General features: G+C 52.4%; 9 protein-coding genes and 4 non-coding genes across 15 annotated transcripts, besides 1 other annotated feature; 7 read left to right on the top strand and 6 right to left on the bottom strand.

Moving 5' to 3' along the window:
* Nucleotides 1-221: 221 nt before the first annotated feature.
* CAOG_08389 (hypothetical protein) lies at nt 222-698 on the top strand (the record flags this gene model as incomplete). Its single annotated transcript, XM_011271657.1, has 1 exon — nt 222-698. A coding segment is annotated over one exon (477 nt), but the record flags the coding sequence as incomplete, so codon positions are not given.
* Nucleotides 699-1,679: 981 nt separating this feature from the next.
* On the top strand, nt 1,680-3,266 carry CAOG_00105 (aspartate dehydrogenase). Its single transcript, XM_004364919.2, has 6 exons — nt 1,680-1,745; nt 1,955-2,093; nt 2,230-2,314; nt 2,396-2,551; nt 2,655-2,887; nt 2,978-3,266. Exons 1-6 carry the CDS (start codon nt 1,691-1,693, stop codon nt 3,162-3,164), a joined length of 855 nt encoding a protein of 284 aa, XP_004364976.1. The 5' UTR covers nt 1,680-1,690; the 3' UTR covers nt 3,165-3,266.
* Nucleotides 3,267-3,362: 96 nt separating this feature from the next.
* CAOG_09291 lies at nt 3,363-3,435 on the bottom strand. Its single transcript has one exon. It is a non-coding gene; the product is annotated as a tRNA-Glu (tRNA).
* Nucleotides 3,436-3,522: 87 nt separating this feature from the next.
* CAOG_09286 lies at nt 3,523-3,595 on the bottom strand. The gene has a single exon. It is a non-coding gene; the product is annotated as a tRNA-Glu (tRNA).
* Nucleotides 3,596-3,777: 182 nt separating this feature from the next.
* CAOG_09281 lies at nt 3,778-3,850 on the bottom strand. The gene has a single exon. It is a non-coding gene; the product is annotated as a tRNA-Glu (tRNA).
* Nucleotides 3,851-4,069: 219 nt separating this feature from the next.
* On the top strand, nt 4,070-4,142 carry CAOG_09276. The gene has a single exon. It is a non-coding gene; the product is annotated as a tRNA-Glu (tRNA).
* A 64-nt stretch (nt 4,143-4,206) lies between these two features.
* On the top strand, nt 4,207-7,475 carry CAOG_00104. Of its 2 annotated transcripts, XM_004364918.2 has the most exons (5): nt 4,207-4,335; nt 4,868-5,594; nt 5,738-5,891; nt 5,974-6,081; nt 6,190-7,475. In XM_004364918.2, the coding sequence occupies exons 1-5, from the start codon at nt 4,247-4,249 to the stop codon at nt 7,368-7,370; spliced, it is 2,259 nt and encodes a 752-aa protein (XP_004364975.2). In that variant the 5' UTR covers nt 4,207-4,246; the 3' UTR covers nt 7,371-7,475. The 2 variants fall into 2 exon arrangements, with proteins under 2 accessions (XP_004364975.2, XP_011269935.1); XM_011271633.1 differs by lacking the exon at nt 4,207-4,335 and having other exon boundaries at nt 4,846-5,594.
* Nucleotides 4,342-4,414, top strand: a tRNA (tRNA-Glu).
* CAOG_00103 (hypothetical protein) lies at nt 7,414-10,607 on the bottom strand. Its single transcript, XM_004364917.2, has 4 exons — nt 9,214-10,607; nt 8,371-9,119; nt 8,162-8,271; nt 7,414-8,063 (listed from the first exon to the last, which is right to left on the bottom strand). The coding sequence occupies exons 1-4, from the start codon at nt 10,436-10,438 to the stop codon at nt 7,493-7,495; spliced, it is 2,655 nt and encodes an 884-aa protein (XP_004364974.1). The 5' UTR covers nt 10,439-10,607; the 3' UTR covers nt 7,414-7,492.
* Nucleotides 10,608-10,786: 179 nt separating this feature from the next.
* CAOG_00102 (hypothetical protein) lies at nt 10,787-13,140 on the bottom strand. Its single transcript, XM_004364916.2, has 7 exons — nt 12,666-13,140; nt 12,506-12,599; nt 12,271-12,343; nt 11,828-12,115; nt 11,614-11,701; nt 11,350-11,498; nt 10,787-11,249 (listed from the first exon to the last, which is right to left on the bottom strand). The coding sequence occupies exons 1-7, from the start codon at nt 12,793-12,795 to the stop codon at nt 10,842-10,844; spliced, it is 1,230 nt and encodes a 409-aa protein (XP_004364973.2). The 5' UTR covers nt 12,796-13,140; the 3' UTR covers nt 10,787-10,841.
* CAOG_00101 (hypothetical protein) lies at nt 12,970-15,609 on the top strand. Its single transcript, XM_004364915.2, has 6 exons — nt 12,970-13,157; nt 13,527-13,542; nt 14,042-14,547; nt 14,694-14,862; nt 14,947-15,331; nt 15,458-15,609. Exons 1-6 carry the CDS (start codon nt 13,029-13,031, stop codon nt 15,465-15,467), a joined length of 1,215 nt encoding a protein of 404 aa, XP_004364972.2. The 5' UTR covers nt 12,970-13,028; the 3' UTR covers nt 15,468-15,609.
* Nucleotides 15,600-16,453, bottom strand: CAOG_00100 (hypothetical protein). Its single transcript, XM_004364914.2, has one exon. The coding sequence runs from the start codon at nt 16,374-16,376 to the stop codon at nt 15,750-15,752; it is 627 nt and encodes a 208-aa protein (XP_004364971.1). The 5' UTR covers nt 16,377-16,453; the 3' UTR covers nt 15,600-15,749.
* Nucleotides 16,454-17,362: 909 nt separating this feature from the next.
* Nucleotides 17,363-21,607, top strand: CAOG_00099 (the record flags this gene model as incomplete). 2 transcript variants are annotated; one of them, XM_004364913.2, is made up of 16 exons in its annotated part: nt 17,363-17,434; nt 17,503-17,586; nt 17,666-17,702; nt 18,351-18,397; nt 18,461-18,544; nt 18,628-18,711; nt 18,775-18,858; nt 18,945-19,028; nt 19,093-19,176; nt 19,260-19,343; nt 19,409-19,492; nt 19,576-19,659; nt 19,726-19,809; nt 19,888-19,971; nt 20,104-20,178; nt 20,243-21,607. In XM_004364913.2, the coding sequence occupies exons 1-16, from the start codon at nt 17,367-17,369 to the stop codon at nt 21,531-21,533; spliced, it is 2,442 nt and encodes an 813-aa protein (XP_004364970.2). In that variant the 5' UTR covers nt 17,363-17,366. The 2 variants fall into 2 exon arrangements, with proteins under 2 accessions (XP_004364970.2, XP_011269934.1); XM_011271632.1 differs by lacking the exons at nt 18,351-18,397; nt 18,461-18,544; nt 18,628-18,711; nt 18,775-18,858 and adding exons at nt 17,825-17,908; nt 17,992-18,075; nt 18,142-18,225; nt 18,314-18,350 and having other exon boundaries at nt 17,666-17,749; nt 18,982-19,028; nt 20,243-21,533.
* A 3,614-nt stretch (nt 21,608-25,221) lies between these two features.
* Nucleotides 25,222-27,845, top strand: CAOG_08388 (hypothetical protein; the record flags this gene model as incomplete). The annotated part of the gene is made up of 3 exons (XM_011271656.1): nt 25,222-25,357; nt 25,756-27,678; nt 27,781-27,845. Coding segments are annotated over 3 exons (2,124 nt in total), but the record flags the coding sequence as incomplete, so codon positions are not given.
* Between the last annotated feature and the right edge of the window lie 90 nt (nt 27,846-27,935).

The raw sequence follows: 27,935 nt of genomic DNA, 5'->3' as shown, positions 1-27,935 counted from the left end.
GTGGTGGTGGTGGCGGTGGTGGTGGTGTTGTTGGTGGTGTTGGTGGTGGTGGTGGTGGTGGTGGTGGTGGTGGTGGTGGTGGTGGTGGTGGTGGTGGTGGTGGTGGTGGTGGTGGTGGTGGTGGTGGTGGTGGTGGTGGTGGTGGTGGTGGTGCTATGTTGGAATCACTTACTGACGAAAATCGTTTGCTGTGACTGTCTTTGGGTTTGTGTTCTGCAGGCTCCTCGCCGTTTGCAAACTTGAACTTTAGTCGCTTGCAGACCCCTGTCGCTGCAAATCAACATCAGTCGCGTGAGCGTATAAATCCTGACGCCTTACGCAGTCGCCGAAGACTGAATGCATTCGACAGTGACAATTCAGCGAGTGAATTTGAGCACGCTTCGGCTGCCGAGCAGCATGTTGCAAAGCGCAGCCGACTCGCGTCGACAAGTGCCGGTGTGAACGCCACTACCAGTTCTTCCACGACAGAACCGGTTTTGACGAGCAGCTCTTCTTTGGCGGCTCAAAGTCTTGTTAATTTGGATAATGGCACTGATTGCAATCAGACAAGCTCAGACTCTGTCGCACGCAATGCCAGCGATGATCACGAGCCGGACGCTGTTGGACGCTATTGCAATCCACCGATTGACGAAGTGAAAAATCGGCTTGGCTCTCTGAATGTGGATTTATTCTTGAACACGTTGGATGAAGCTGCTTGAGGCTTTGGTTTGTTAGAAAATGTACATTTTTGACAAAGGTGATGCGCAAGACAAATGATACCCGCGCAAAGAGTCGGCACACTTTCACTGCTGAGCACATCATATGGCTGCCGTAAGCGCAAGAACGATCGCAACTAGACCAGCGCTCAACGAGCAGTCACGGGGGACCCTGCGCACTTCTTCTTCCTCTACCGAACGGACTGATACACGCGCGCGCACGCTTTCTGTGCTGTTTACTGTTATATGCGCATCGGCACAACTCGTGGTGTTAGGCAGGGTCGGAAGGCGATACAGCGGATTACCTGCCGGCCTTTTGCGGAAACAGCAGTGAAGGTTATACCACGCTGTTTCTGAGCTGTTTGAGCTAGTATTGTTCCGCCCAGGTCACGTAAGATTGTGTTAAATATGTATTTTAATCGTAATTTCACTGTCATGGCGATGGAACACTGCGATTGGTAGCATACGACGACTTTGCAGAATGTGATCGAAATCAACTTCACTTTGTGGAGGTACCTTGGCACTTTTCATTCCTGGTGTTGGATGGAAGTCAAGCGCCGGTGCTTATACAGTTTGTGGGACGTATCATTTTTGATGCTGGAGTATTTCCGGATGTTGCGCAAGCTCGACTCTGAGTTCGGGAACACTGGGTTTTGAGAATTGGATTCTCTTGTGGCTTTCGTTGTTTCCATTTCTCGATGATTTCCGATATTCACGCGCCGCAATGACCAGTACAGTATCGTACCCGCCCACTAAAGGCAACACACAACGAGACCAAAACGAGCCCATAGTCAAATCCAGAGCCCTTGACCAGGATTGCTACAAAACCTCCATCAACAACCGAAAATCGTTACGGACAATCGCTGACTGGACGGAATAAACTCTAATGTTGACAAAACAAACACAACATCACTCACAAATGCATTGACATACCATAAATTCACCACGTTAGACCAAGATGAGAACGGCTCATTCTTAATTTCAAGAACAGAACAATGGCTCAACCAGTCCCAGTCAGGCGCGTCGGCATCGTCGGATACGGCTCACTCGGTAAGAACGGTAGATTCAATAAAACCAATCGACAACGCACTACATACAGTACTCATATATGTGTGTGTGCAGCGAGTCAATCGTGCATGGAGCAAAACAAAGGTCACTCACAACTCATGGTCATGGTATTGATTCCCGTTTCCATCCGTGCCTCGTGCTTTTGCCCTTCCTGCCTCTGTCCACCTGCCCCGTCCTGTGGTGGTGTACAGGCCAATACCTCGCAGATGCAGTGCTGCAACGCCCCGACCAACTCGAGCTGGCCTTCGTCTGGAATCGCTCCATCGACAAGCTCAAGGGCAAGGTGCCTGAGGCGGCAATCCTCGCCAATCTCGACGAGTTTGAGTCACGGTACAGTCAGAAATCGAATCGAAAACAAAACATGCACTCGATCTCGAAGCAACCCCCAGAAGGGCATGATGAGTGAGGAGGGGGCTGATAACCAATGTTCTGAATTTCCTGTTGATTGCCTTTGGGCTTTTCGCAGCAAGGCAGACCTCATCGTCGAAGTCTCGCATCCTGACATTACGCATGCTTACGGAGCTCGTTTCCTGAAGGCTGCCGACTACATGGTGCGAAATTGATCCTCCTATCTGGCGCTCTTGCACTGAGCATTTTCTCTAAACCGAACGAATTCATTTTGATTGCTCCAGGTCGGATCTCCCACCGTATTCGCAGACAGTCATCTCGAGTCGCAACTGCGTGCAATTGCCATGTCGGCCGACAACACTCACGGCCTTTACATTCCTGCAGGCGCGCTCTGGGGAGGAAATGACATCCAAAAGATGGCCGATCGAAATACGCTCCAGGTTTGCATGTTGAAAGCGTTGCTTGTTCCACAAAGAAGGTTGTTGAGCGTGACAGCTGACTGTCATACTGTATTTTTTTTTTTTCGTTATCCAATCCCGACAGAGCCTGACAATCACGATGAAGAAACACCCGCTCAGTTTCCAACTGCTCGGACATCTCGTCGAATTGAACAACGCGGCTCTGAATGTGCAGGGCGAAAGCTTGCTCTATGACGGACCCGTGCGTGCACTCTGCCCGTTGGCACCAAACAATGTCAACACCATGGCTGCAGCAGCGCTCGCCGGCCACAATCTGGGCTTTGATAAAGTTCGTGGTGTGCTGATTGCTGATCCTCGGTGAGTTGCACAGTGTTTGGAATGTTTCGTGGGGATTGCTGATGTGACATCTTTTCGAACTCACCTCATCTCTCTTTCGACACGTCGCAGACTTGAGGGGCATATCGTCGAGATTGAACTGACTGGACCCGGAGCCGCTCCCTCGCCTTTCTCCGTCAAAACCTCTCGCTACAATCCAGCCGCTCCTGGTGCCGTGACTGGCAATGCCACGTACGCATCGTTCTTGAGCAGCATGCTTCGCTCAAACGGTCAGGGCAAAGGCGTGCATTTGTGCTAGTGAAACAAGAAAAACAAGTAAAAGATGCGAGGAGTTTCTCGAACGTTTAGCGAGTTGTCAATCGAAGAAAGGCAGCTTGAATACAAGATGGATTGATAGGGCAGAGTCAGAAGGAAGGATGAGAACAAGAGACAAACAACAAGGGGAAAAAAAAAAAAAAACTCGACAAAAAAAAGAAACCCGACAAAAAAAAAACAGCTCCGCCACCGGGACTCGAACCCGGGTCTCGGCAGTGAAAGTGCCGCATGCTAACCGTCTATACCATGGCGGAATTGGATGATCAGCTTTGGGGCAAAGTTGAAGTGGTTCCATCGCAAAACCAGACAAGACACCAACCGAAAAAAAGTAAAAAAAAACGCTCCGCCACCGGGACTCGAACCCGGGTCTCGGCAGTGAAAGTGCCGCATGCTAACCGTCTATACCATGGCGGAAATCGCTTGTTTGCGCCCTGGGCAAAGTGGAAGTGGTTCGGTTTCATCGTTCACAGCAAAGAGAAAACTCCAAGTTTTGCTTTCATTCACCAAGACGAGCTCGAGCTTTCGAACGTGCAGCAATTTCTTGTAATTATGTTGGCAAACATGTCAGCGCACAGGCAAAAAAAAAAAAAAGAAAGTTCCGCCACCGGGACTCGAACCCGGGTCTGGGCAGTGAGAGTGCCCCATGCTGACCGTCTATACCATAGCGGAGATGTTAACTCCCTTGGGCCGATGCTTATGTGAGCCAAAAGCGTGGTTGAGCCAAATTGTGCTTTTGGATTCGAGACATTTTGAACCTCATCGCAATGAAACAATATCGCGAATTATGGTCGCATTACATGCAGAGCGACGCAAGCAGAACACCTCGCAGAATTTTCCGCCATGTGCTAGTCCTTTTCCAGTAAACAGCTGCCCAAGAGAGACAACATCTCCGCTATGGTATAGACGGTCAGCATGGGGCACTCTCACTGCCCAGACCCGGGTTCGAGTCCCGGTGGCGGAACATCTTTTTTTTTTTTTGCCTTTTGCCTTTGCTGGCCTTTTTTTTTTCTTCTTGTGTTGTGAACCTGCGCAGATCGATGCTTCGAGTTTTGGGACTTTGTGGAAATGGTCATTTGGCTTCAAATCTGCTCTTTGTCTGTTTTGCCTAAATTCATGAAACCGAACCACGTCCGCTTTGCCCAGGACCCGAACAGGTAACATCCGCTATGGTATAGACGGTCAGCATGGGGCACTCTCACTGCCCAGACCCGGGTTCGAGTCCCGGTGGCGGAACTTCTTTTTTTTGTTTTTTTATCGGATTATTTTTTGGCATTCTCTTTTCTTTTTTGCAGTTCTGAGCATCCGAAATTATCAAACACACGACACTGATCACAATGGTGGGTCGCTCATGGTACTCTGTCATGAGCACGCGTTCAGAATGTGGCATTTATTGGCTCGCATCATTTTTGTGGACGATCGTCTTTTTGTCCACTTTCGCCATGATTGCTCGAAGCAATGCTGGGTACTGTTGTCAAAATGCAAGTCTTCTTTACAGTCGGTGTTGGTCCAACACTGAACGCCCTGCTTGATTTGAGCGACAAAATTGACTTCAATCGCCACTCCACAGATCTGCCCCCCCCCTCGCCAACCTCAACCAAAAACCAACAAAACAACAACACACAGAAAACCACAACTCCAACCAAAATATCTCACTCCTGCTTTGACGGTTCTATTCCAAATGTGGAGAGCGGTCTGGTCGTCGTCCTGCAATCTGGCTGGACGCTTGCCACAACCCGCCGCGCAGAGGTTGCTCACAATCAACAGCAACCAGCTGGCCTCGAATCACTTTGACTACCAGTCTGAGCACGCTCCACGGATATATCGTGGGCAACACAGCTCGGCGCATTCAAACAACCACTCCAACCACTCCAAGCACACTCACGCCAAGGGCAATCTGGCATCCACTCCAGTCCAACCACTCGTCCAGGCACACTCCAAGAGCGCACTCGATCGTGTCATTCACGACGCGGCGCAGCACCCGGACGCGTTCTGGCTGCGAGCTGCCAACCACAGCGGATTGCACTGGTCCAAGCCGCCAACCATTGCGAAAGTGCTCAACCCGAATGGCACGGCCGCTTGGTTCCCGGATGGCGAACTCAACACCTGCTACAATGCCATCGATGTTCACGTCGAGCAGCATCGAGGTGCGCAGGTCGCACTCATCCACGATTCGCCAGTGACCAAGTCTGTAACCAACGTCTCGTACACGGAATTGCAAGAGCGCGTGGCAACCTTTGCTGGCGTGCTTGCTCGGCATGGAGTTGGCATGGGAGATCGGGTATTGATTTACATGCCAATGGTACCCGAGGCCGCCATCTCGATGCTTGCGTGCGCGCGACTTGGCGCCATTCACTCGGTTGTGTTTGGCGGGTTTGCTTCTCACGAGCTTGCCACTCGCATTTCCGATTGCCAGGTACGATCGAAAAAGCGTTGCGTATGCGCGTGTGCATAAGGCCGCGGCGCGGGGGGGGAACGCTGAGAAGCAACCGAGAATGCTGACTGAAATTTTTACTACTGCTCTGATTATCGATTGCAACAATTTCAATGTCACTTTAGCCGTCAGTTATTATCACTGGGTCATGCGGCATCGAAGGCGCAAAGATCATTCCATACAAGCCGTTGCTGGACCGAGCCATTGACCTCGCCACACACAAGCCAAACTCGGTGATTGTGTTTCAGCGACCCATGAGTCGAGCATCTCTTGTTTCAGGCAAGACCCCAAAACGACTGAAATGTCAATGTAGCTGCGCTCTGTGGATCTCACGCCGTTTGAACTCACTTTTTTTTTCCAGGTCGAGATTATGACTGGACAGCCGAGGTGGAGGCTTCTCAGCCGCACGCTTGCGTGCCAGTACCCTCGCAGCATCCGTTGTACATTCTGTACACTTCTGGAACAACCGGTATGTCTCATTTACGTCGTTGGGACTTTTTTCTTTTAATTTTTGTCGTGCGGTATGCGACTGTTCGTTCTCACTGGGTTGTTGAATCACTCCTTCTTTAACGCACAGGCGCCCCAAAGGGCATTGTGCGCGAGAGCGGCCCTCACGCTGTGGCTATCAAGTGGTCCATGACCAACATTTATGGTCTTCGGCCCGGAGAAACCATGTTTGCCGGCTCGGACATTGGCTGGGTTGTCGGCAGCTCGTACGTTTGCTATGGCCCGCTGTTGAATGGCAACACTACCGTCCTATTCGAAGGCAAGCCTGTGGGCACTCCAGACCCTAGTACCTACTGGCGCATTGTCGACCAACACAATGTCAATGTGATGTTCACATCGCCGACGGCGCTGCGCGCGATCAAGCGTGAGCAATCCGACAAGCTCGTTGGTGGCTACGACACCAGTCGTCTTCGGTCGCTATTTGTTGCTGGAGAGCATTGCGACACCGACACACTCAAGTGGATTCAGCAGATGCTGCAAAAGCCGGTGATTGACCATTGGTGGCAGACCGAAACTGGCTGGCCGATGGCGTCGCTGTGTCCGGGCATCCAGCACATGCCAGTGCGCGCGGGCTCGGCCGGCAAGCCTGTCCCTGGCTACACGATTCACATTCTCGATCAAAAGACTGGCCAGGTGCTTCCGGAGCCAAACACGCTGGGTGCGATCGCCGTCAAGTTGCCAATGCCGCCAGGTGTGGTCACCACCCTTTGGAACAACCAGAAGAGGTTTGACTCGACGTACTTGTCATCCTATCCCGGTTACTATGACACGGGCGACGCTGGGTATTTTGACGAAGACGGGTACTTGTACGTCATGGCGCGCACCGACGACGTGATCAACGTGGCCGGGCATCGCTTGAGCACATCCGCGCTCGAGGATGTCATTTGCTCGCATCCCGCCGTCGCCGAGTGCGCTGTGGTGGGTGTCAAGGACCGTTTGAAGGGACAGCTGCCCATCGGGCTTGTCATTCTCAAGCAATCATCGGCCTCGGCTTCGCAAAGTCTTTCCCACGACCTTCAACGAATGGTGGCGGATCAAGTCGGCGCATTTGCTTGCTACAAGAACACCATTGTCGTTGAGAAGCTGCCAAAGACACGCTCTGGCAAAATCCTGCGCAAGACAATCCGACAGATGGCCAATCACGAGAAAGTCGACATTCCTGCGACGATTGAGGATGCTGCAGTCCTTCCCGTCATTCAGCAAATCCTCCACGATGCTAGCGATGTCAAGCCTCCCTCGTCGCATCACTGATAGCCTTGATGGTGGTGTAGATGTGTGTACAAATTGAAAACAGTCACTGTCACCTCAAACATTTATTCCGAGTATCTTCTCAACAAGACAAAAAAAAAATCTCCAAAAACACTGTGCAACGTTCAGGCAAACCAAATTCGCATCGGCAACGACAAAATGGCAACAATGACTAGGCAATTTCCAAAAATAATGGCCAGCACCTCGCTGTAGTAGCGAGGGTTCATAAAGTTGTCCACAAACGCTCGAGTAATCACCTTGTAATGCTGCGGAAGCTTGCGCTTGATGATGACCTTCCCAAAGAGCAAGGCAAAGACCAAAAAGACAAAATTGCAGGCTGCAAAGATGACACTATAAGCATACTGCCGCGGAGTAATGCCTTGATGCTCGGTATCAGTGTCCATGCCGCGAACCGGGTGAGTCGAGTTCTCGGCAAACGGGTAGGACTGCGCGTTGACGCCAAAACGCAAGACGGGAGAGATGCTCAAGTAGAAAATAATGCCACTCATTTGACTGAGCACCTTCCACAAAAAGAATCGTGTTTGCCGACGCAGATAGCCAGTTCGATTGTTCGAGTGGCCTCGATCGTTCGGATCCTCCGTTTCAATTGCGCGGTTCCCAGGAGTAGAGTGACATCCTTTGCAACATAGGACATTCTTGAGAAAGTCCTTCACCCAGATGCGAAAACGGAACCAGCTGTAAACGAGCAGCAGCAGCAGCAGCAGCAGCAGTCAGGTTGTTGCAACAGCAGCACCGCGTTCAACCATCCACATCCCCTCAGTGCGGAACCTTACTAGGGAGTCAGAAACAGCAGATACGCCACATTTTTGAAGAACGAAACCAAAAAGAAGACTGCATATGTTCCGGCGGGTTCACTGACGTACGGGTATGCCATCGTGATAAACTGTCGCGGTCGAACAAGGTGATGCACGAGAATCAGAATCACATTTTTCTTCAAGCCCAACCATGTGAAAGCAACCACAGGTCTCATGACCCGACATACCACATCGGGCAAGTGCTCAACCCACAGGCCCGAGATCAGCATGGCGCTCTCGAGTGGGAAGGGATCCGTGAGAGCAAGCAGAATCTTCTTGAAGATGAAGGCCACAATGCCAATCATGACAACGAGAACTCGCTGAGCCACATAGTCTCCAATGTTGATGAAAAGCACAAGGACGGTCAGGCAGCCGATGAAAAGAACCACTGCAAGCATGACTTTCATGTACTGATACACCGCCGCGCGTCGAGCCACGGCAGCCTGATGGAGTGACTCTCGAGCAAGCTCCATGTCCACAGGAAGGTCGTCGTCGAGATTTGCGTTCGCCTCAGTGGAAGCGAAAGATGCGCGGGGATCCACGGATGACAAGTTTTCGTCTTCCTGAGTCGGTGGATTGCCTCCCTGCGTCGGTGGGGATGACGTGTGGTCGCCAGTCTCGACATCTCGGCTGGGGTTTAGCTTTGCATGTGCCATGCTCTCGGAAGTCGCAAACTCAATTTCCACATCGTCGAGCCAAGATTGCGAAAGTGTACTGCTCTTAAGCAAGTGCGCGCGTGCCCAACGCTCCTCTTTGTCGCTCATGCCAGAGGCCGGCCCTTGATCTGCGCGAGGAGTTGGCCCTTGGGCTTCGCGAGGCCTTGGCCCTTCAACCAGATTGCTACCAGGGAGAGAGTCAGGCGATGGCGTTTCTGGAAACGACAAGGGCTGTTTGCTTCGAAGGTGCGACCATGTTGATCGTTGAAAGTACCAGAGCGCTGAAACAAACATAGTAGCAAACAAACAAACAGACACAAACCACAGTGAATTTCCAGTCCACGCAAACTCAAGCACGGGGTTCCAATTGCTTACCGCAACATGTGGTCATGAACGAGATGCCAATCGGAATAAGTCCTATAAAGCTAAACTCTCCAATCAACCAAATAATCACTGCCATGACGGCCACTTCGACAATGTAGGTCAAGGCAATGACGGGAAGATACAGCTGCATCTTGCCAAGGCCACGACACTCTTTGATGCAACCAGTGAAGACAACCATGTTGAGATACGCCCAGAACGTCCATGTGAGCGGGTTGATCACAAACACCCAGACTGCCAGCTGCTCGAAACGATTTTCGTCGTCCAAATCTCCGAGCGGAATGACGCCGTAGACCACAATGCTGACAGCGCTAGGCACCAGCGTGGTCACAGCCAGCAGCCAGGCGACAGTGGCAGGAGCGTTCGGCATGTGTGCAGCGACAAGCAAGATGAGATTGGAAAAGCGATAGCCCGACTGCTGAATCCATCGGCCGGCGCGCGATTTGGCTGTGCGGCGTAGAAACCCGCTAGCAGCATTAATGGCATCCGACGAGTCAAAGCTCAGCCCGCTCCATCGGCTTGGCGTGGAACTTGGCGAGCTCATCGGACTTTCGCGCATCTCCTCCGCGCTCAATAAAATCCCGCTGTCTCGAGTCGACGGCCGAGCACGAGCTGTTGAAAAGACGCCTCCAGAGAGAGCCGGATGTCCATCATTGGCAACCGTGGGCATCGAGGTCGGCGCCTCGGAGGTCGGCGATTGTGCTTCATGCGCGTGTTTCGCTTGTTTTGGCACAACCGGAACAATGTCGGGCTCGCTGGCAAACCGAACGATCGATGAAGCGGGCGACGATTTGTCTGATCTGATCATCATACCAGACGCAGAGCTACCCGGTCCGAGCCGCGGGTGCTCGGACGGCGTCGAGGCGAATGGAGCGTTGTTCTCGGCGCCGATCGTGGCTGGCAACGGAAAACACATCGATTTGTTGGATGTGAGAGATTCGATTGCAGGTGCGCTCTGACTTCTTCCCCGCCGCCCTGCAACAGAGTCTGGCTGATGGGTGGTGGTGGCTGTGGTGTCCCAAGCGTCGGTGGCACCGTATCGGTGGACGGGGTCGCGCGATTGCAGCAACGGAGAACCGGGCGCCAAAATGAACGCCGTTCCCCGCTCCGCGTCACCTTCATGGCTGCGGTTCGGCTCGCCGGTCTTTTCAGCAGCGTCGGGTAGCGCCGTCACTTCGTTCGACTCGATGGAAGGCAGGCTCACAGTCCGTGTGGGCATTTTCTGGTCCGACACAGCGTTTTCCTCGAGTATTTTGGGAGTTTTGTTGAGTTTTTTTTTTTTTTGAATTGTTTTTTGTCTGAGCGAATCGCTGCGTGACCAGAATCACAGAGCAAAAAACAAATTAACGGCGAAAGGATTCAAAAACAAGGAACAAACGAAAACAAAGGGAATAGGACTGACTTTTAAGCATGATCAGTTCTGAATCGCTCACAATGCTGTTCGGGCATCGCTACATGGCACATGGGCCCCCAAGCCAACAGCCCGATGGAAGGGCATGATTTCAACCTTTCCGTTCAATGACGCTTTTCTTCATCAAAAGTACTGCACTGCGTGTAGTGCGGCGATTGAAAATCGGACGAATCTGGCATTAACACTTGCAAAAATTTACAATGGACAGCTGCTACTGCATGCTCAGCAAGTGAGCAGTGATCTTGCGCAGACCATCACACAACAACAAGCCATTCGCTGGTGGAAGTGCTATTTGAATGGCAGCAGTGGCTGCCTCGTTCAGAAGACCGCTCGTGTACACACTTCCCGTCCAGGACTCGACAATGGGTCGCTGAAGGGCTTCTCCTGTGCTTGCTTTGAGACAGAGCACGGATCTCGACGGGCGAGGCATTTTAATGTCAATGGATGTGTAGTTGCACCCGGGCCAGGTCGTGATTTCGCCAGCCAGCTCAAGCGGTGGCCGACTCGAATCGGGCCGCGCCACATCAGTGCCATTGTCAAACATGTCGATGAGGCTTGCAACTTGCACTCGTCGGGCCACGTAGCTATTCAGAAGAGTAAACATTTCTGTTGAAAACGCCTGTGGAAACAAGAGAAACAGTCGAAAGGAAGAGACGGGCACGAAACAAATGCCCCCTTTCAAACCGAGAACACGACGAGTTGTGCGCTTTGACCAATACCTGCAAATCTTGTGGAAGATACCTTTTAGCGAGACTGTACAAGTCGATAAAGCTGGGGATGGTGTGCTTGACAACTTTCACTGCATCCTCGCCTCCTGCATCCGAAGCGCCCAGTGACACAATGACATAGTAGGTTTCAAAGTATTTTCCTGGAAGATGGTGAATCGATTTCATGACCCAGATGCGCAATCGGAAGTGTTCAGCAGAAGAGGGTAAGGTGAGACACAGCAGACACGCACAGGGCTACGCGTGACCAGGCCGTACCTTTGTGCGATGTGTCAAATCGCAGAGCTACATGATGCGTATCGATGGCAAACGCAGTTCGTCCACTCAAGCGGTATGCAATGTCCAGCTGCGGATGCCAGCAACAACAACACAAAACAACGGAAATGTTATCGTCTATCGGTTGACTGCAACCTCAAAAAACAACCGCGTCGACAGGCAGCCCAATGCAAATCTCTATCAAAGCCTGACTGACCTCTTGCGCCTGTGTTGCTTGTGCAGAATTGCCGACAACGGCTTGCTGCAACTCTGCTGGAATCTCTCTGGACGATTCATCGCCTTCCGCATCTCTTCCCACGGCCTTCCCAGGTCCCGAACGTCGTCCTGTTGGACCTGTAGAGAAGAGGTCGGCGGCTCTGTGTTGGGTGGACGCCAACGACGACGACGACGACGGCAGTTCGCCTTTGGCCAGCACATCTGCGAGGGTCATGGCCTTGCGATTCTTGGCAATTCGGTGCTTGAGCAACCGATGCCGATTGAGCAACTAACAAACAAAACCCCACCGCAACAAACAAACAAACGCAAGCAGATGGAGGTCCGCGTTATGAGCGACCGAAAGGGCCAACAAGAAAAGCGCGGGAAAATCGACTCAGTTTTGAATCCGTTTTGAATCCGTTTTTGCGTTTGGGGCTTTGTTACCTTGTCTCGTTCGGCACGCAGAAGTGCGATGCTCTCGTGATTGCGCTTGATTCCATTCTGGAGCTCGACCAAGCTGGAGAGGCGCAAAGGGGAGAAGGAGAGGGAGAGGGGGAGGGGAATGAGAGGGCAATGTACGACCATACAACACCTTTGCCTCAGATACGCTCGCTCCAATACCCTTGCAACAACAACATGCTGCTTGGGCTTTTGGTTGTTGGGGGGGGGGGTTTGTTACCGTGTGGACTGACTGTGCAGCGCATCCAGCTGCTGGAGCGTGCCTTGGTCGATCGTGTCGTGAATGGTCGCAATGCTTGCCATTCTGACCAAAGCTGAATGAATGAATATGACTGAGTAAAAGGATGAGATGAAGAAGTCCATTGTGTGTTGGGTAATACTTTGCCATGCCACTTGTATTCGAGTTGGGTTGAAGGCTGACCATCGAAATCGAGCCAGCGAGAATTGTTTGATCGTTTGAAGCTCGGCTTGGCGCAGTTCTTCCGCTCGAACGAAGAATCCTCCTGACATGAAATACCCAGATTGCACGAACGATGTGTGTATTGTGTCTCAGGAGTCCTCTGCTGCTGCGTGGTTGGCTCTGGTTGTTCAATCCTTCCTGCATTTCAAATCCTTCAACCCGCATTCACTGCTTTGCACTGCTTTGCAACCCGATTCCAATTCCATTGACTTTGTACTGGATGTGTGCTTTTTTTCCAAATTCGAACTGGAGCTCATTTCACTTTCCCCCCAACTAAACAGCGATGGGCAAGGACGCAAAGAGCCCAGCGAAGGGCGACGATGCCAAGAGCGCAAAGAGCGCAAAGGACGCTGGCAAGGGCACCAAGAAGTCCAAGGCGGCCGAGAGCAGCGACGACGACGACGACGCATCGGTGAGTGACAGTCCGCAGTCGTATTGGCAGAGTGAGTGTGAGTGAGTGAGTGAGTGTGAGTGAGTGAGTGAGTGAGTGTGGCGAGTTGGGCAAACAAAAAAGCGGTGACTGTTGTGGGTTTGTGCCTCTCCCCTTCTTCGCTGTCTCTGTGGGTTGCTGGCTTTTTGGCAACAACAAGCACACTCCCGCTTGCACTCTGCTCTTGTTTGTTGGGGTTGTCTTTGCGTTGAGCCTTTTTGTCGGTTTCTCACAGTTGTGTTGTTATTGAATATTATTTTGGAATTATTTTGGATTTTTTTTTTTTTTTTTTTTTTTTTTTTTTTTTTTTTTTTTTTTTTGCGCTTCAAACGCGACCCGCTGTTTGTTTAGGATTCCGATGATGAAAGTAAGCTTCCCTCTTGTTTGTGTTGCATTGGCTGCATTGGTTGCATCGTTGCATTTGTTGCGCTTTGTTGTGACGTTGTGGTTTTGCTGTGGTTTTGAAGCCAAAAGTCACTACACAAATTGGATTGGTTTTGTATTTGTGGGCCGCTGGTGCTGATCGTACCAGAGGCCAGAGAGGGAAGAAGCAGAAGAAGAAGCAAAAGAAGAAGAAGAACAACCTCACAGCAAATAGTAATGATTGTGGTGATGGTGATGGATTGCTCAACCAAGGAGCCGGAAAAACCTCACGAATCTGCTCTGATTTGCGCTGATACTTTGAATCTTTTTGTTATTTTTATTTGTTAGTTTACTGTTGCGGTCTGTTTGGTTGAGAAATTGTTCCGAGATTCAAACAGAAAAATCTCAAAACACAAGACTCTCCATCTTTTATCGACCCCAATCGTTTGAACTTGCGTTTGGGAACTGATTGTATTGATTTTCGAATGATTCTTGGCTGATAGTCTTCAAGTTGGAGGACGAAAACAAGGCGCTGAAGGCATCCATCGCCACGCTCAAGCAGGAGGCCGAGGCCAAGGACAAGGCTCACGACGAAGCCAAGAAGGCGGTCGAGAAGGAGCTGGAGGAGGTCAAGAAGACGCTCGAAAAGGTCAAGAAGGAGAACGAGGTTCTGCTTGCGAATGTGGCCGCCAGCACTGCCGCCAAAAACACGCAGAGCAAAGGCACGCTCAGCCTGTTCAAGAAAAAGTCGGAAACGGAAGCACCCGCCCCGGCCTCCCCGACACCGGCCTTTACCAACCCGTTCGAGGAGGTTGAGCGGCTGCGTGGCGAGCTCGCCAAGTTTACCGACATGACCGGAGAAATCACCCTTCTGAAGGAGCGCGAGGTTGAGAAGGACTCTGAGATTGCCAAGTACAAGGAGGAGCGCGAAAAGCTTCGCTACGAGCTGCAGCACCTGCGTCAGCAGGTTGGCAGCTTCAAGGCTGCGAACGAATCCGAGGAGGATGTGGTATGGCCTTTGTTGTTTTGTGGTTTTTGTGGATTTTCAGTCCTTGCTCGTGTGTGCAGGTCGGTTGAATCGCTGCCCCAGGTGCTCATCTTCCGTGTTTTGATCCGATGGCGTTGCATTCTCGCGCGACTCATCTCATTTCGCAGCTCAAGCGAAAGGCAGAGGCAGAGAGCAAGCGGCAAGCAGAGGAGGCTGCCAAGAAGAAGGCTGCAGAAGACGCCCAAAAGGCTGCCGAGGCTCAGAAGGCTGCTGAAGAGGCTGCCAAGAAGCAGGAAGAGAGCGACGAAGAGGATGACCCCGATTTCATCTCGACAGGTTGGTACAAGTAGTTTTTGTCGAGACACAGCCCGTCAAATGCTCTTGGTTGTTGCTCATGCTACTCGTCTACGTGCTTCACAGAGGCTTTCGAAATCTCGATCGGCGATGACCAAAAGGTCAAGCTGCAACTGTGGTCGGACAAGCTGCACAAGTTCCTGACGAAGGACTTGCCAGACGCTGGCGAGGATGCTGGCGCTCTGGCGAGCGTGCTGAAAAACTCTGCCAAGGTCACAAAGGACATTACAGCCCTGTCGCGCAAGATTGCGCCGCGAGAGTTCCGCACCCGCAACGCGCTCCTGCAAAAGGCCGTGCAGTGTGCGGACGAGTTCAAGACTGCCACTCTTGACTTTAGCGATCACATCAACCAGTTTGTCGCTGGCAAGATCAAGAGCAAGAAGGTCGCCGAAGCCGGCGCTGTTGTTGCGAAAAAGGCACGAGCCCTGAACGATTACTACAAGACTCTTCCGTGAGTTATCGACGAGCCCAGTGATGAAAAGGGACGCCGGGTGGTGTTTTCGAGGGGTGACCAATGATGCTCACTTTGTTTTTTATCATTGTTTGTTTTTGTTTGCTTTGTCTTGTGTTTGCACAGTGAGGACTAACCCTTCGGTGGCTTCAATACTTCCCATTGTCGAGTTTCCTCGAGGGGCCCCAGTACATATTGTCGTGATCGTCGATATAACTGCTTGTCGTGTGTGATTCCAAACATGTGCGAACAGGACATGCTGATTCAATGATGATGGTAATTGTGCAAGGCACGTTTTATTGGACAGGAGAAGTGTCTCATAACAAAAAGCACTCGTCTCCTCCACTCGGTGGAGCGTTGGGAAACAGCACGAAAGCGTTGAATATTACCATCGTCATGTACTTGAAACGGGCGAGATTCACGCCAGCGTCACCTGAAGGTAGTAAGTATCCTGCTTAACTTCGGCACACTCTCCAAGCCGGGCAACGCCACGACCGGTGTATGTTCCTTGGCGTCGGCAGCCGAGCAGTTCAAACACGCCGTAGCCGACAGTGTTGTCTGACAGGAGCGTGAACTGAACGAACGACTGGCTGGAGCCAGCGCCTTGCAGGTCGGACACGAACTGGCACAGGCCACTCATAGCGTAAATCGTACTTTGAGACGCAGGACGCGAGCAGGAAGGGTTGGTAAAGAACACAACTCTGAGCTGCTTGGCTTGGACAACGCTGTTCACTATCACGAAAAGCGGTGGACTGACTTGAGGCAGCAGCAGCGTGCACGCGCCATCGCTGGTGGAAACAACGTTACTCCAATCTCTCATGCTCGAGGTCGCGTTGACCAGGAACGGCGACGAGCTGGTGGCACGGGTGATGGTCATCCGGCCAATGTCTTCATAGCCGGGCGCCCACGGCACATTGTCGCCGTCAACAACCACATTGCCGTTGTTGCAACGGTCACAAGACGTGCCCATGCGGTAAAAGTACCAGTTGGCGTTGGCCGCAGCCAGGGCAGCGAGCGAGAGCAGGACAAGAAGAACAAGCCTCATCGCTTTAAACAAACAAACAAACAAAAAAAACTGAGATAGGATACTTGTGCTTGTAGATCTACAGCGAGATGGATGCATTCAAACAAAAAAAAAAGATTGTCGTGCAATTGCGAGCAGCTCTGAGGTAGCAGCTCTAGCGCAACATTGTGATCGAGTTGAGGCTTCAAAAATGAATGTGTGTCTGTCGGTCGGTCACTGCGTTCTGCGCTTCGTATATGCCTCCGGCGGTTTTAATCCATCCACTACCATTCTACTCCCATCCGAAGGCGGTCGTTTTTTTTTTTTTTGGGGGGGGAGGGGTTGGCGACCCAAAAAAAGGAATGAGCCGACACATTGTGGAACATCAGGAGATGGGTTGGCAAGTGCGACAATGAAAATTCTAGCAGAAAACCGGGGCGCAGAGGCGACGACATCCGCCACACACGCGTCTTGGTTTTGGATTGCAGACTGTGGATCATCTGTATTTGGAATGGCTCACTCGCAGATCCATCAGCAAAGTCGGTTATTTCCCTCTCATTACTCTCATCATCAACCGCAATACTATTACCTTCGTAGAACGATCTCTGATCATTGCATGTCTCATGCAGCAAGCTGACATGGCGTCGCACGGGGTCCTGTGGTTGTTGTTGTTGTGGCTGTGATATGTAGTCTCGTTTAGCGCAGTCCGCTCCATTCGCCGTTCGTGATGCTCAGGCGCCAGCTTTGCCTCTGGACCAGCTTGACCCAGCTTGCGTTGAAGTTGGTGATGGTCGTGGGTGTATGAGTGGGGATGAGTCGGGGTGAGTGTTGGAGTTGAATTGGCTTCAATCTTCATTCACCGTGCGAGCGAGAGGACGCGCTCGCCGTTCTGTCGTGAAGAGAGCGAACGAACGAGGCGTATTACAAGTCACCCCCCCCCCCAACTGTGTGCTGCACCGTCCTGGACTGACGGAGGAGAAGAGGGACGGGGATGAGAATTGGCCAAAAGCTGACTAATCTGAATCATTCTAGATGGCCTCCGCACGCACACCACGGCAGCGCGAGCTGTTTGAAATCGCCAAGTCTTACAGTTGGGTCAAGTAGGTATCGTCCAAGAAGACCCCAGGCGTGGTCGTAAAACTTTGCGCTGACTTGTTTGGCACGAAAGCCTCAAAAGCTCAGGGATTGCCGATGAAACTGCTGTCGTGATTGCCGAGGGTCTCAAGGAGAATCGCAATTTGCAGATGCTTGAGTAAGGCAGTCAGTCGCTCGAAAATGAAGTCACTCAAGGACGAGATCTGACACGAAATTGTGTCAACTACTGTCTGTAGTTTGAGTGACAACCAGATTGGCGACGCGGGGGCACAGGCAATCGGAGCTGCGCTTCGGAAAAAGACAAAGCTATCTGTTCTCCTGTACGTTCTGGGTGCTGTCATGAGAGCCGGGGAGGTTCTTGGGCGCACGGATCTCACTTGAGTGATACATTACAGCCTCAGCAATAACAAAATCGGAGAAACTGGAGCTCGCGCCATCGCTGAAGGCCTGCAGACGTCCACTGCGCTGACTCAGCTCGGGTACAGTCGAACGTTTTTGACTGTTGGTCGCATCTCCAGTTTCGCTCACGAGTGGCTTGTTTCTGATGTTTCGTTTGAGGTAGGATGCACACCAATCAAATCGGCGACGCCGGTGCGCAGGCGATCGGACCTGCGCTTCGGGACAAGGCGAAGCTGTCTCTTCTCCAGTACGTTCTGGTGGTGTCGCAGATTTGATTCTTCACAAGACTCTCACATGCGCAACTATGATGCAGCTTGGAGAGTAATAAGATTGGTGATGCTGGAGCTCGTGCCATCGCAGAGGGATTGAAGACGTCGACTACACTGACCAAACTCGGGTAATTGTTGTGGTCGCACGCTTGCTCTTTTGGTCTCGTCTCCAGCATCGCTCAGGAACGTCTTGCTTCTCATGTTTGTCTGACATAGGATGCGCGCCAATCTAGTCGGCGACGCGGGAGCACAGGCGATCGGGTCTGTGCTGCGGAACAAGGCGAGCCTGACTGGACTCTAGTACGTTCAGGTGCTGTAACGCGTCTATTGGGCACGTTCTAATTCGGCCGATTTTGATTGCAGCTTGGACAAGAACACGATTGGTGATACCGGCGCTCGTGCTATCGCTGACGGCTTGCAGACGACGACTGCGCTGACCGAGCTCAGGTACTGTGGTCGCACTGTTGACGTTGAGTCGCATTCCCAGCTTGTCTGAAACACCGCATGTCACTGATACTTGTCTGATGCAGGATGAACGCCAATCAAATTGGCGATGCGGGAGCACAGGCGATCGGAACCGCTCTCCGGAACAAGGCCAACCTGTCCCTCCTCTAGTGCGTTCTGGTTGTTGTACTGTGCCTCTTGAGCGCGCTCTAATTTTGACTGGATTGCCGCAGCTTGAACAGCAACAGGATTGGTGATTCCGGCGCTATTGCCATTGCTGAAGGCATGCAGATGTCGACCGCGCTCATTGACCTGAGGTATTTATAGTTGCAGGTTCTCGCTTTGGCGTCATCTCCAACTTTACTCAAGAGAGTGGCTTGCCTCTGATGCGTGTTTGAGCTAGGATGAACACCAATCAAATCGGCGACGCGGGAGCACAGGCGATCGCATCCACTCTCCGGAACAAAGCCAACCTGTCAATCCTCTAGTACGTTCTGGTGGTGCAGAGGGGCTCTTGCATGCGCTGCTCTAATGTGACCAACTTGATACAGCTTGGACGAGAACAAGGTTGGCGATGCCGGAGCTCGTGCTGTCGCTGAAGGGTTGCAGGTGTCGACAGCACTGACGCGACTCGGGTAAAGTGGTGCGCACGCGGGACTTTGAGTCGTGTCGCCAGCGTCGCTCACGATGGCTTGCTTCTGATGTTTGTATGACTTAGGATGGACTCGAATCGAATCGGCCACGCGGGGGCGCAAGCGATCGCAGCTGCGCTGCGGAATAAGGCCAACTTGTCCAGACTGTCGTACGTTCTTGGTGCTGTCACAAGGCATTGGATGCGCGGCTCTAATTTGACCGGCTTTGGTACAGCTTGAGCAATAACAAGATTGGTGACACTGGAGCTCAAGCCATCGCAGAAAGCCTGCAGACGGCTACTGCTCTGACCGAGCTCGGGTACTGTAGTGCCGCGTTTGACCTTCCGTCGCATCTCCAGCTTTGCTCGATTCTGGCGTGCTTCTGATGGTTGTCTGATATAGGATGCAAACCAATCACATCGGTGACGCGGGAGCACAGGCGATCGGATCTACTCTCCGGAACAAGGCCAACTTGTCCATCCTCTAGTAGGTTCTGGTGCTATCACCGGGGTTATTGGTCGCACTGTCCTTACTGGAGCGGATTCGATACAGCTTGCACAGGAACAAGATTGGTGATACTGGAGCTCGTGCCATCGCCGAAGGGCTGCAAACATTGAGCGCGCTGACGGACTTTAGGTATCGTGGTCGCACTTCTGGCCTTGCATCTCCAGCCTTGCTCAACTATGGCTTGCTTCTGATGTTGGTCTGACATAGGATGAACGACAATCAAATCGGAGACGCGGGAGCGCATGCGATCGGATCTGCGCTTCGGAACAAGGCGACCCTGTCGAAACTCTCGTACGTTCCCATCGTGATACAGGGTTGATGGGTGCGCGGGTCTACACGGAAGAAAGCAATGCAGCACCTTGAACTAACCAAATATTGAACATTTGTTGAAAAAATATTGTCCCGTGTTTCTGCTTGCAATAGTCTATCAAACAACCAGATCTCCTCAAGTGCTGCTCAGCTTTTATCCCAAAGCGTTCCCAAAACTTGCGAGTTCTCGTGAGTTTCACTTGTCTTGTGGGTGTTTATGAGTTGAACGTCGTTCTGACTTGCTTCATTCCAGGGCCGAGAGTCAGCGAGGCAGCTTTCAAGATGCCACCCCTCCTGCGAGTCCATCCGTCATCTCAACGAAAACTGCCCACCTATCGGATACCCCCAGCTCGCCTCTTCCCACGTCTGATTCAATGTCTCAGGATGTTCGCCAGCTCCAGGCGCGTATTGCTCAATTGGAACTAGCTCAGCAAACCACCAACCCCATCAACTCTGGCATTCCGCGAGTGCCGTTGCAAGTTCTGTCGCAAGCAACAGCGCAGTTTTCAGAGTCCAAGCGCATCGGCGCAGGTGGATTTGGCCACGTCTACTCTGGTGTCTGGAGTGGTCAGCCCGTTGCGGTCAAACGGCTTGCAGCGGGTTCGAACCAAGGCGTCGCTCAGTTCGAGTCAGAGCTAGAAGCCCTATCGCGTTTCCGCCACCCGAATATCGTCACCATCATGTGCTATGCTCAGGAAGGCAACGAGCGCTGCCTGGCCTTCGAGTTGATGGCAAACGGTTCTGTTCGTGATCGTCTCGATCGCAAGGGTGGCACGCCTGCATTGAGTTGGGATCAGCGCCGAAACATTGCCACAAGTATTGCAAATGCTATGCACTTTGTCCAGACTGCCATTCCGCGACAGCCGCTGTTCCACCTGGATCTCAAGACGGACAATGTGTTGCTGGACGCTCAGTTCAACGCAAAAGTCGCCGATTTCGGTTTGACGCGCTCTGCGCCGATGCAAGTGGACGGACAAAGCTACGTTCATACCCAGACTGTTCAAGGAACTCTTCTTTATATTTGCCCAGAGTACCAGCACGAAGGCAAGGTTTCCATCAAAACGGATGTGTACTCGTACGGCATGATTCTGCTTGAGCTCGTTACTGGACAGCCGCCCAGCCTCAATCTGATGGCCAACGTTCGACGCGAGCTTAAAAAGAGCCGTAAAGTTGATGCGGTGCTTGACAAGGCGATTGACTGGAGCATTCAGGACAAGGAGGCGGCACAAGCCATGGCGGAGCTTGCTTCTGATTGCCTCGAAACCGTACGAGTTGACCGACCATCGTTTGGCGAAATTCTGAGGCGATTGTCTGGGAAAGAAGCTGCAGGAGCAAATGAGGAAGAGGCTGTTGCAGGCAGCGATCGTGAGTGTTTGGTCTGCTTCAACGCCCCGACCAATGCCAAGCTGATGCCGTGCTACCACGCATGCGTCTGCGTTGCGTGTGCTCAATGGATGATACAGCGTCAAGACAAGTGCATGATTTGCCGAGTCCCTCCGACTTCGTTTCAAGAAGGCACGTTCAACCAGACTTTTGTTCAGTGAACTGCTCTGTGGTTGATGATTGAGAGTGTATTCATCTGGCACATGTCAGCGGAAATAAACTGAACAAAAATCCAAGGTTAGAACAATGTTTGCTATCGTCACAGGCTGTCAAAGCATGGCGCCACTGCGGTGAAAAATTTCAAGCACGTCAGGTCGGCAAAAGAAAAAACAAAGGAAAACAAAATGGCGAGCAACTGCCGAGACACCTTTGAGGGCAAAGTGGTCTCACCCTCATGACTCTCGCCACTCCCGGCAGCACAGAACCAGTTCGTTCAAAAGAGTTCGTGGAGAAGACGAGAGGGGAACACTAAAACAGGTCTCGGCCCACCTACGGTTCTGCCACGCTTATCGACGTGACCTCCAGGCGAGTCCTCTGCTTGACAACCGGCCAAACTCATCGCAAAAACGGAAAAAAACCATAACAGACTGATTCAACCGACAGGTCAAAGTGATTTTTGTTGTTTTTCGGCATCGTGTCGCTTATGGTGAGTTTGGTTCTTTTGATCGAGCTGCATCATAACGGAAGACGCTGTGTTGAGATGACATCTTGCTGATGCGCATTCTCGACCACAGGCTCGCCGCGCCCAGGTCCTTGTTGTTCTTTGACTCTTCATAGGCAAGTACACGACCGTTGAAGACTTGCCAAGTTCGTCGACGGCGAGCCAGACTCTCTCGATCTGTACTGCTGCGTTCTGTTCTGTAAGAGTAAGTGAGATCAGCGATCGCGACAAACAGTGGCAACAGTGGCACAGCATCTCAGTCGTTTGCCGAAATGTTTACACGGAATTCGATGGTTGGCGGTGCGATCTTTGCTGTGCCGCATCGCATTGCTTCCCTCGCCTTGTCATCAAAGAGCTACAGACTTGGATGCAACTCTACTGCGCTTGCGATGCCGCTGCGATATGTCTCGGCAAAGAGCAGGCCGAAAGCCAGTCTTTCAGCAGCCTGCACTTTCGCGCCTTTATTAATGCAAAGCGTGTCGTCTGGCACCGAGCGCACGCTCCACGCACTCTCCAACGAGACATCTGCCGAATCATCTGCGGTAGCGCGAGCCGCGCGCCCGTTTGCGCAGCAATGTCGAAATGCCTCGAGTCTTGGCGGTGTGCCGCCTTCCCTGGATTCGTCCACTCAAGTAGAAACGCGGCCAGAGTTTCGGTATGTGTAGTGATGATGTTTGCATCATTGTGACTCGTCCGGAGTGCAGTTCGAAGAAGACCTTTGTGCACAATCGCTCACTTTGTCTGTATTGCATCACCGACTCCCAGTCTGCACCAGCTCCGCCTCCAGAACTTCAAAAAGTTCGAGGACATAACTTTCACCCTGACGCCCAGCCCCAAGATTATCGTGGGCGCGAACGGCTCGGGCAAGACGCAAATCCTCTGGGCGATTCTCATCTTCCTGCGCGGCCACAACGCTCGTGTCCCCAGCTCCAAGCACTTCAGCAAGGATGTTTTCCGATTCGAAGATGAGCTGGAAGACCTCTTTGGTGATCGGTTTTTTAGAAATAAGTATCAGTCGCCAGATACGCTCGTTCGCGTCGGCGCGCCAAACAAGAAATTCACCCTGACTGGCACGTTCCACGATACCACGTACCATCACACCAACGAGAACGTGATGCTGGAGTATTCGCTGGACAAAGGGCTGCTTCAAGACAAACCCGACAACCACCAGTCGCTCGCCCCAATCCGCTTCGCCTTCATGCCATCGATGTATCAGTGGGGAGCCCTGTCGGAAGAGCGGACTAGAGCCAAGATGTTCTTGACTGCCGGTGTCCAGCATCTGCGCCCCCGGCTGTTTCAGGCAAAAGACTTTGTGAACGATGGGCTCCGTCACCTCGGTCTTCAAGCCACCGTCTCTGCGGTTCGCGACGGCGTCGATGGTCCGGTCACGGCCACTGTCACCGAGAACGGCGTCACCCTTGACATTGGTGCCTGCGCCGGCTCGCTGCAAAAGATTATTGCCATTCTGACGCTTCTCTACCATCTGACGGAAGCCGCAACCATCAAGGCTGCCCAAGACGACGCGCGCGGAAAGAACATTCAGCACGACTCGAACACCTTCGCGCAGCGCATCTTCCTCATCGACGAGCTCGAGGCACTGCTCTATGAAAATGTGACGGCCAAGCTCTACGAGTTTCTCGTCAGCACGTGCGCCCAGCACAACATTCAGCTCATTGTCGCGACCAACTCGCGCGCCATCATCGAGCCGCGGCTGAACACCAAGCGTGAGGTTTTGTTCCTCACTCCGGATGGCAAGGCCGTCGAGCTGACAGGCGAACTGCCCACGGACGAGCAGAACCAGCAGTCCCTCTTCCCAGTCCTCAACGCACTCAGCCAGGTCAAGAACAACAACATGCCTCTGCTCGTGCTCGAGGGCGTGAACGACCAAAAGTTCTACGGCAAGTACACCGAGCTCGGCGAGAAGTTTCAGTTCATGACCACAGCTGGTGCTGTCAAGAAGGAGGGCGTCTCCCACATCCTGAGGCAAGCCAATCTCAAACACGTGTTTCTGAGCGACAGCGACATGTACGCCGCCTCGTCCGACCTGGCTGACGCTCAGAAGCGGATGACTAAACATGTTGGCTCCTCTGTCGTCTACACGCAACTGCCGTGCGTCGAGTCGTATCTGATCTTGAGTGAAATGCTCGAGCGTGCCGAGGAGGCATATGAGCTGCGCCACAAGGCCATCAAAGTGCTTGTCGGGCACAAGCTGTACTTTGTAAACTCATTCAAGAGCATGCTCAAGGAGGTGGGTCCGGAGCCTTCAACAATGCCGATCAAAGCAGAGCAAAAGCAGCGAACAAAGGAAGAGATCAGTGGCATGACCTTTGAAGAGCTCAACGCGCTTTCCAGCGACGAGTTTGGCCAGTTTACCAAGCAAGAAAAGCACGAGCTGTTCCAGAAGGCACGCCAGGCTTTGAGTGTTGCCAGTGCCTCCACTTCTGCAACAGACCGACTTTTCCCGAAGCTGCGACTTCCTTTGAACGCCAGCTCGAACGATCCGGAGGAAGTTTGGACTGCAATGCATGACAAGCAGAGCGACGACGCTTCGTCAAGCTCATTCGATCCTGTTGGCTTTTGGACCACGTACGTCAAGATGGTGCATGGCAAGGAGGCAATGGTGCGTGGACCTGACGGAACGCCGATGAGCACCGACGAGATGATTGACAGGACGAAATGTCTCCACCCCAAAGTCCAAGCCCTGCTCGACCAAACTGTAGAGACTCTTCTAAACTGTCTCTCAGAGGTTGAGCCTGAGTGATTGTTCGAAACTGTCTCATTGCTTCCGCTGTCGAGATTCAAACCCGGATTCATCTCTTTAAGAGTCCAACGCCCTTTCCATGGCGCTTTGTGGTTCATGTAAACACGACCAACAGGTTCCAACATCTCGAATATAGCGCCATCTGCTTTCCATTGATCGAGCTAAAGCGCTCAACGCTTTCGCGCTTCAATTCTCAGCGTCTCAATCGCAAACATCTACCTCTCAATACACTGTTTGACGAACATCAATGCTGTTGCTGAGACGCGTGGGAACGAGGACTAGAAATCAGATTGGGTCGTTGAGTGGGGGAGGAGTTGTACATGGGTTGCAGTTTGTCGTTTGTCGAGTGTTGTTGTTGATTTTTGCATTTTGATTGAACCCATTCGTGTTTTTTCCTTTGCGCTTTCCTTTTCTTTGCTCTTTTCCAATGGCTCCCGTTGTCGCTGCATCCAAGCCCGCTGCAGCAGCATCGTCACGCCTGCAAGCGTTCAAGAGCCTCGACTTTCTCAACCAGGCCGACACGCTCCTGACGCTGTCCATCCTCGGTCTTGCTGGGCTGCTTGGTACGCCCGGCTGCACAGCGCCTTGACATTGCATGGGGATTGGGATTTTGGGATCGCATCTTTTTTTTTTTTTTTTTTTTCAGTTTCCGCTTCACTCCTGATCCGCGTTTTGATCCGTTCTTCGCTGCTGTCAACTGGCAATCGTGTGGCGTTTTCACTCTCAAAACGCACGGCAATTTCCAGCAACAGTGACCCTCAATCGGCAGCTCGTCACAGTGGAGTAGACGAGATTTTTTTTTTGTTTTTTTTTTGGCTTTCAATCTCTTCACCATTGAAACTCAATGCATGTTGCGCTTGGTTGTTCGCCATTCGACTCACCTCTCCCTCTCTCCCTCTCTCCGATCTACGGTTGTCTCTTCTTGAATCCCCCCCCCTTTTTTTGTACCCTTGTGATCCAGCCTTCTTGGTCCGCTTGTTCGCCGTCATTCGCTTCGAGTCGGTCATCCACGAATTCGACCCTTACTTTAACTTCCGCTCGACAAAGTACCTCGTCGAGGAGGGCTTTGCCAACTTTAACAACTGGTTTGATGACAAGGCTTGGTACCCGCTTGGCCGCATTGTCGGTGGCACCATCTACCCTGGTCTGATGGTCACTGCCGCCATCATCCACAACTTTCTGCATGCCATCAACATTACGATCGACATCCGCAACGTGTGCGTCTTCATTGCACCGCTCTTCTCGGGCTTCACGGTCGTCGTCACCTACTATCTGACCAAGGAGCTCCGTGACAAGAGCGCGGGCCTCGTCGCCGCCGTCATGATTGCCATCGTCCCCGGCTACATTTCGCGCTCGGTTGCCGGCTCGTACGATAACGAGGCCATCGCCATTTTCTGCCTCCTGCTCACCTACACGCTGTGGATTAAGGCAGTCAAGACTGGCTCGCTCTTCTGGTCTGGCTTGTCGGCTCTCGGCTACTTTTACATGGTTTCCGCTTGGGGTGGTTATGTTTTCATCATCAACCTCATTCCGCTGCATGTGCTCACTCTGCTGCTGACTGGCCGCTTTTCTCACCGCGTCTATGTGGCCTACTCGACCATGTACGCCCTGGGCACGCTTCTCTCCATGCAAATCTACTTTGTCGGCTTCCAGCCCGTCCTCACGTCCGAGCACATGGCTGCCCTCGGCGTTTTCGGCCTCGTCCAGCTCACCGCCTTCACCAACTATGTCCGCTCCAACCTGTCGCCCGAGCAGTTCAACGCTCTGTTCCGCTCGGTCATTCTCGTGATTGGTGGTGCCTTGTTGGCTGTCGGCGCCGTTCTGACTGCTTCGGGCAAGATCGCCCCCCTCACTGGCCGCTTTTACTCGCTGCTCGACCCCACCTACGCCAAGGATAACATTCCAATCATTGCCTCCGTCTCTGAGCACCAGCCGACGACCTGGGCCTCGTTCTTCTTTGACCTGCAGTTCCTCTGCATCCTCTTCCCCGTCGGCTTGTACTACTGCTTCCAGGGCTTGACTGATGCCAACATTTTCATCATTCTGTACGGTGTCACCAGCATCTACTTTGCCGGTGTGATGGTCCGTCTGATGCTCGTCCTCGCGCCCGTCGCTTGCGTGCTCGGCGCCATTGCCATTTCCACCACTCTCCAGGCCTTTATCAAGAACATTGACCTGTCGGAGCCGCTCGTCATCTTTTCCTTCTCCTCCTCTGCCTCTGGCGCCTCTGCGCCGGCCAAGAAGGAGAAGTCGAGCACTGGCGCTCAACTCAACTACCGTGGCCGCTCTGAGGTTTCCATCATTGCCGTGGCCTTCTTGACCCTTATTCTCGGCTCGTACGTCTTCCACTCGACCTGGGTCACCTCCGAGGCGTACTCGTCCCCTTCGATCGTTCTTGCCGCTCGCGGCTCTGGCGCCGACCGCGTCATTTTCGACGACTTCCGTGAAGCCTACTACTGGCTCCGCCAAAACACCCCCAAGGACGCCCGCATCATGTCGTGGTGGGATTACGGCTACCAAATCACCGCCATGGCCGATCGCACCGTCCTCGTCGACAACAACACCTGGAACAACACCCACATCGCCCGCGTTGGCAAGGCCATGGCCTCCGACGAAGATACTGCCTACGAAATCATGCGCGAGCTCGACGTTGACTATGTCCTCGTCATCTTTGGCGCCCTCACTGGCTACTCTTCGGACGATATCAACAAGTTCCTCTGGATGGTCCGTATCGGCGGCTCGTGCGATCCCACCATCAAGGAGAAGGACTACTTTTCCACCAACGGCGAGTACCGCATTGATCGCGAGGGCTCTCCCACCATGCTCAACAGCCTCATGTACAAGCTGTCGTACTACCGCTACGGCTCTGTCATGACAGAGTACAGTAAGTGGAATGATTGTGGAGTTTTCCACTTGCTTTTTGACTCTTTGCAAGTCGATTTTTTTTTTCGAATTCTGTCTCACTATATCTGCTTTGCGTATTTAGACAAGCCCTCTGGTTACGATCGCGTCCGCAACGCCGAAATTGGCAACAAGGACTTTGAGTTGACTGTGAGCAGTTTTTTTTTTTCGGCTGTGGATTTTCTCCTGCATACACTTTCTCACTTGCTCTTGTTTTTCTGTTGTATCAGCATCTGGAGG

Source organism: Capsaspora owczarzaki (genome assembly GCF_000151315.2).
Source record: "Capsaspora owczarzaki ATCC 30864 unplaced genomic scaffold supercont2.1, whole genome shotgun sequence".
NCBI classification, from domain to species: Eukaryota; class Filasterea; order Ministeriida; family Capsasporidae; genus Capsaspora; species Capsaspora owczarzaki.
Note: the sequence above shows the minus strand (reverse complement) of the source record. Positions and strands in the feature narration are given on the sequence as shown.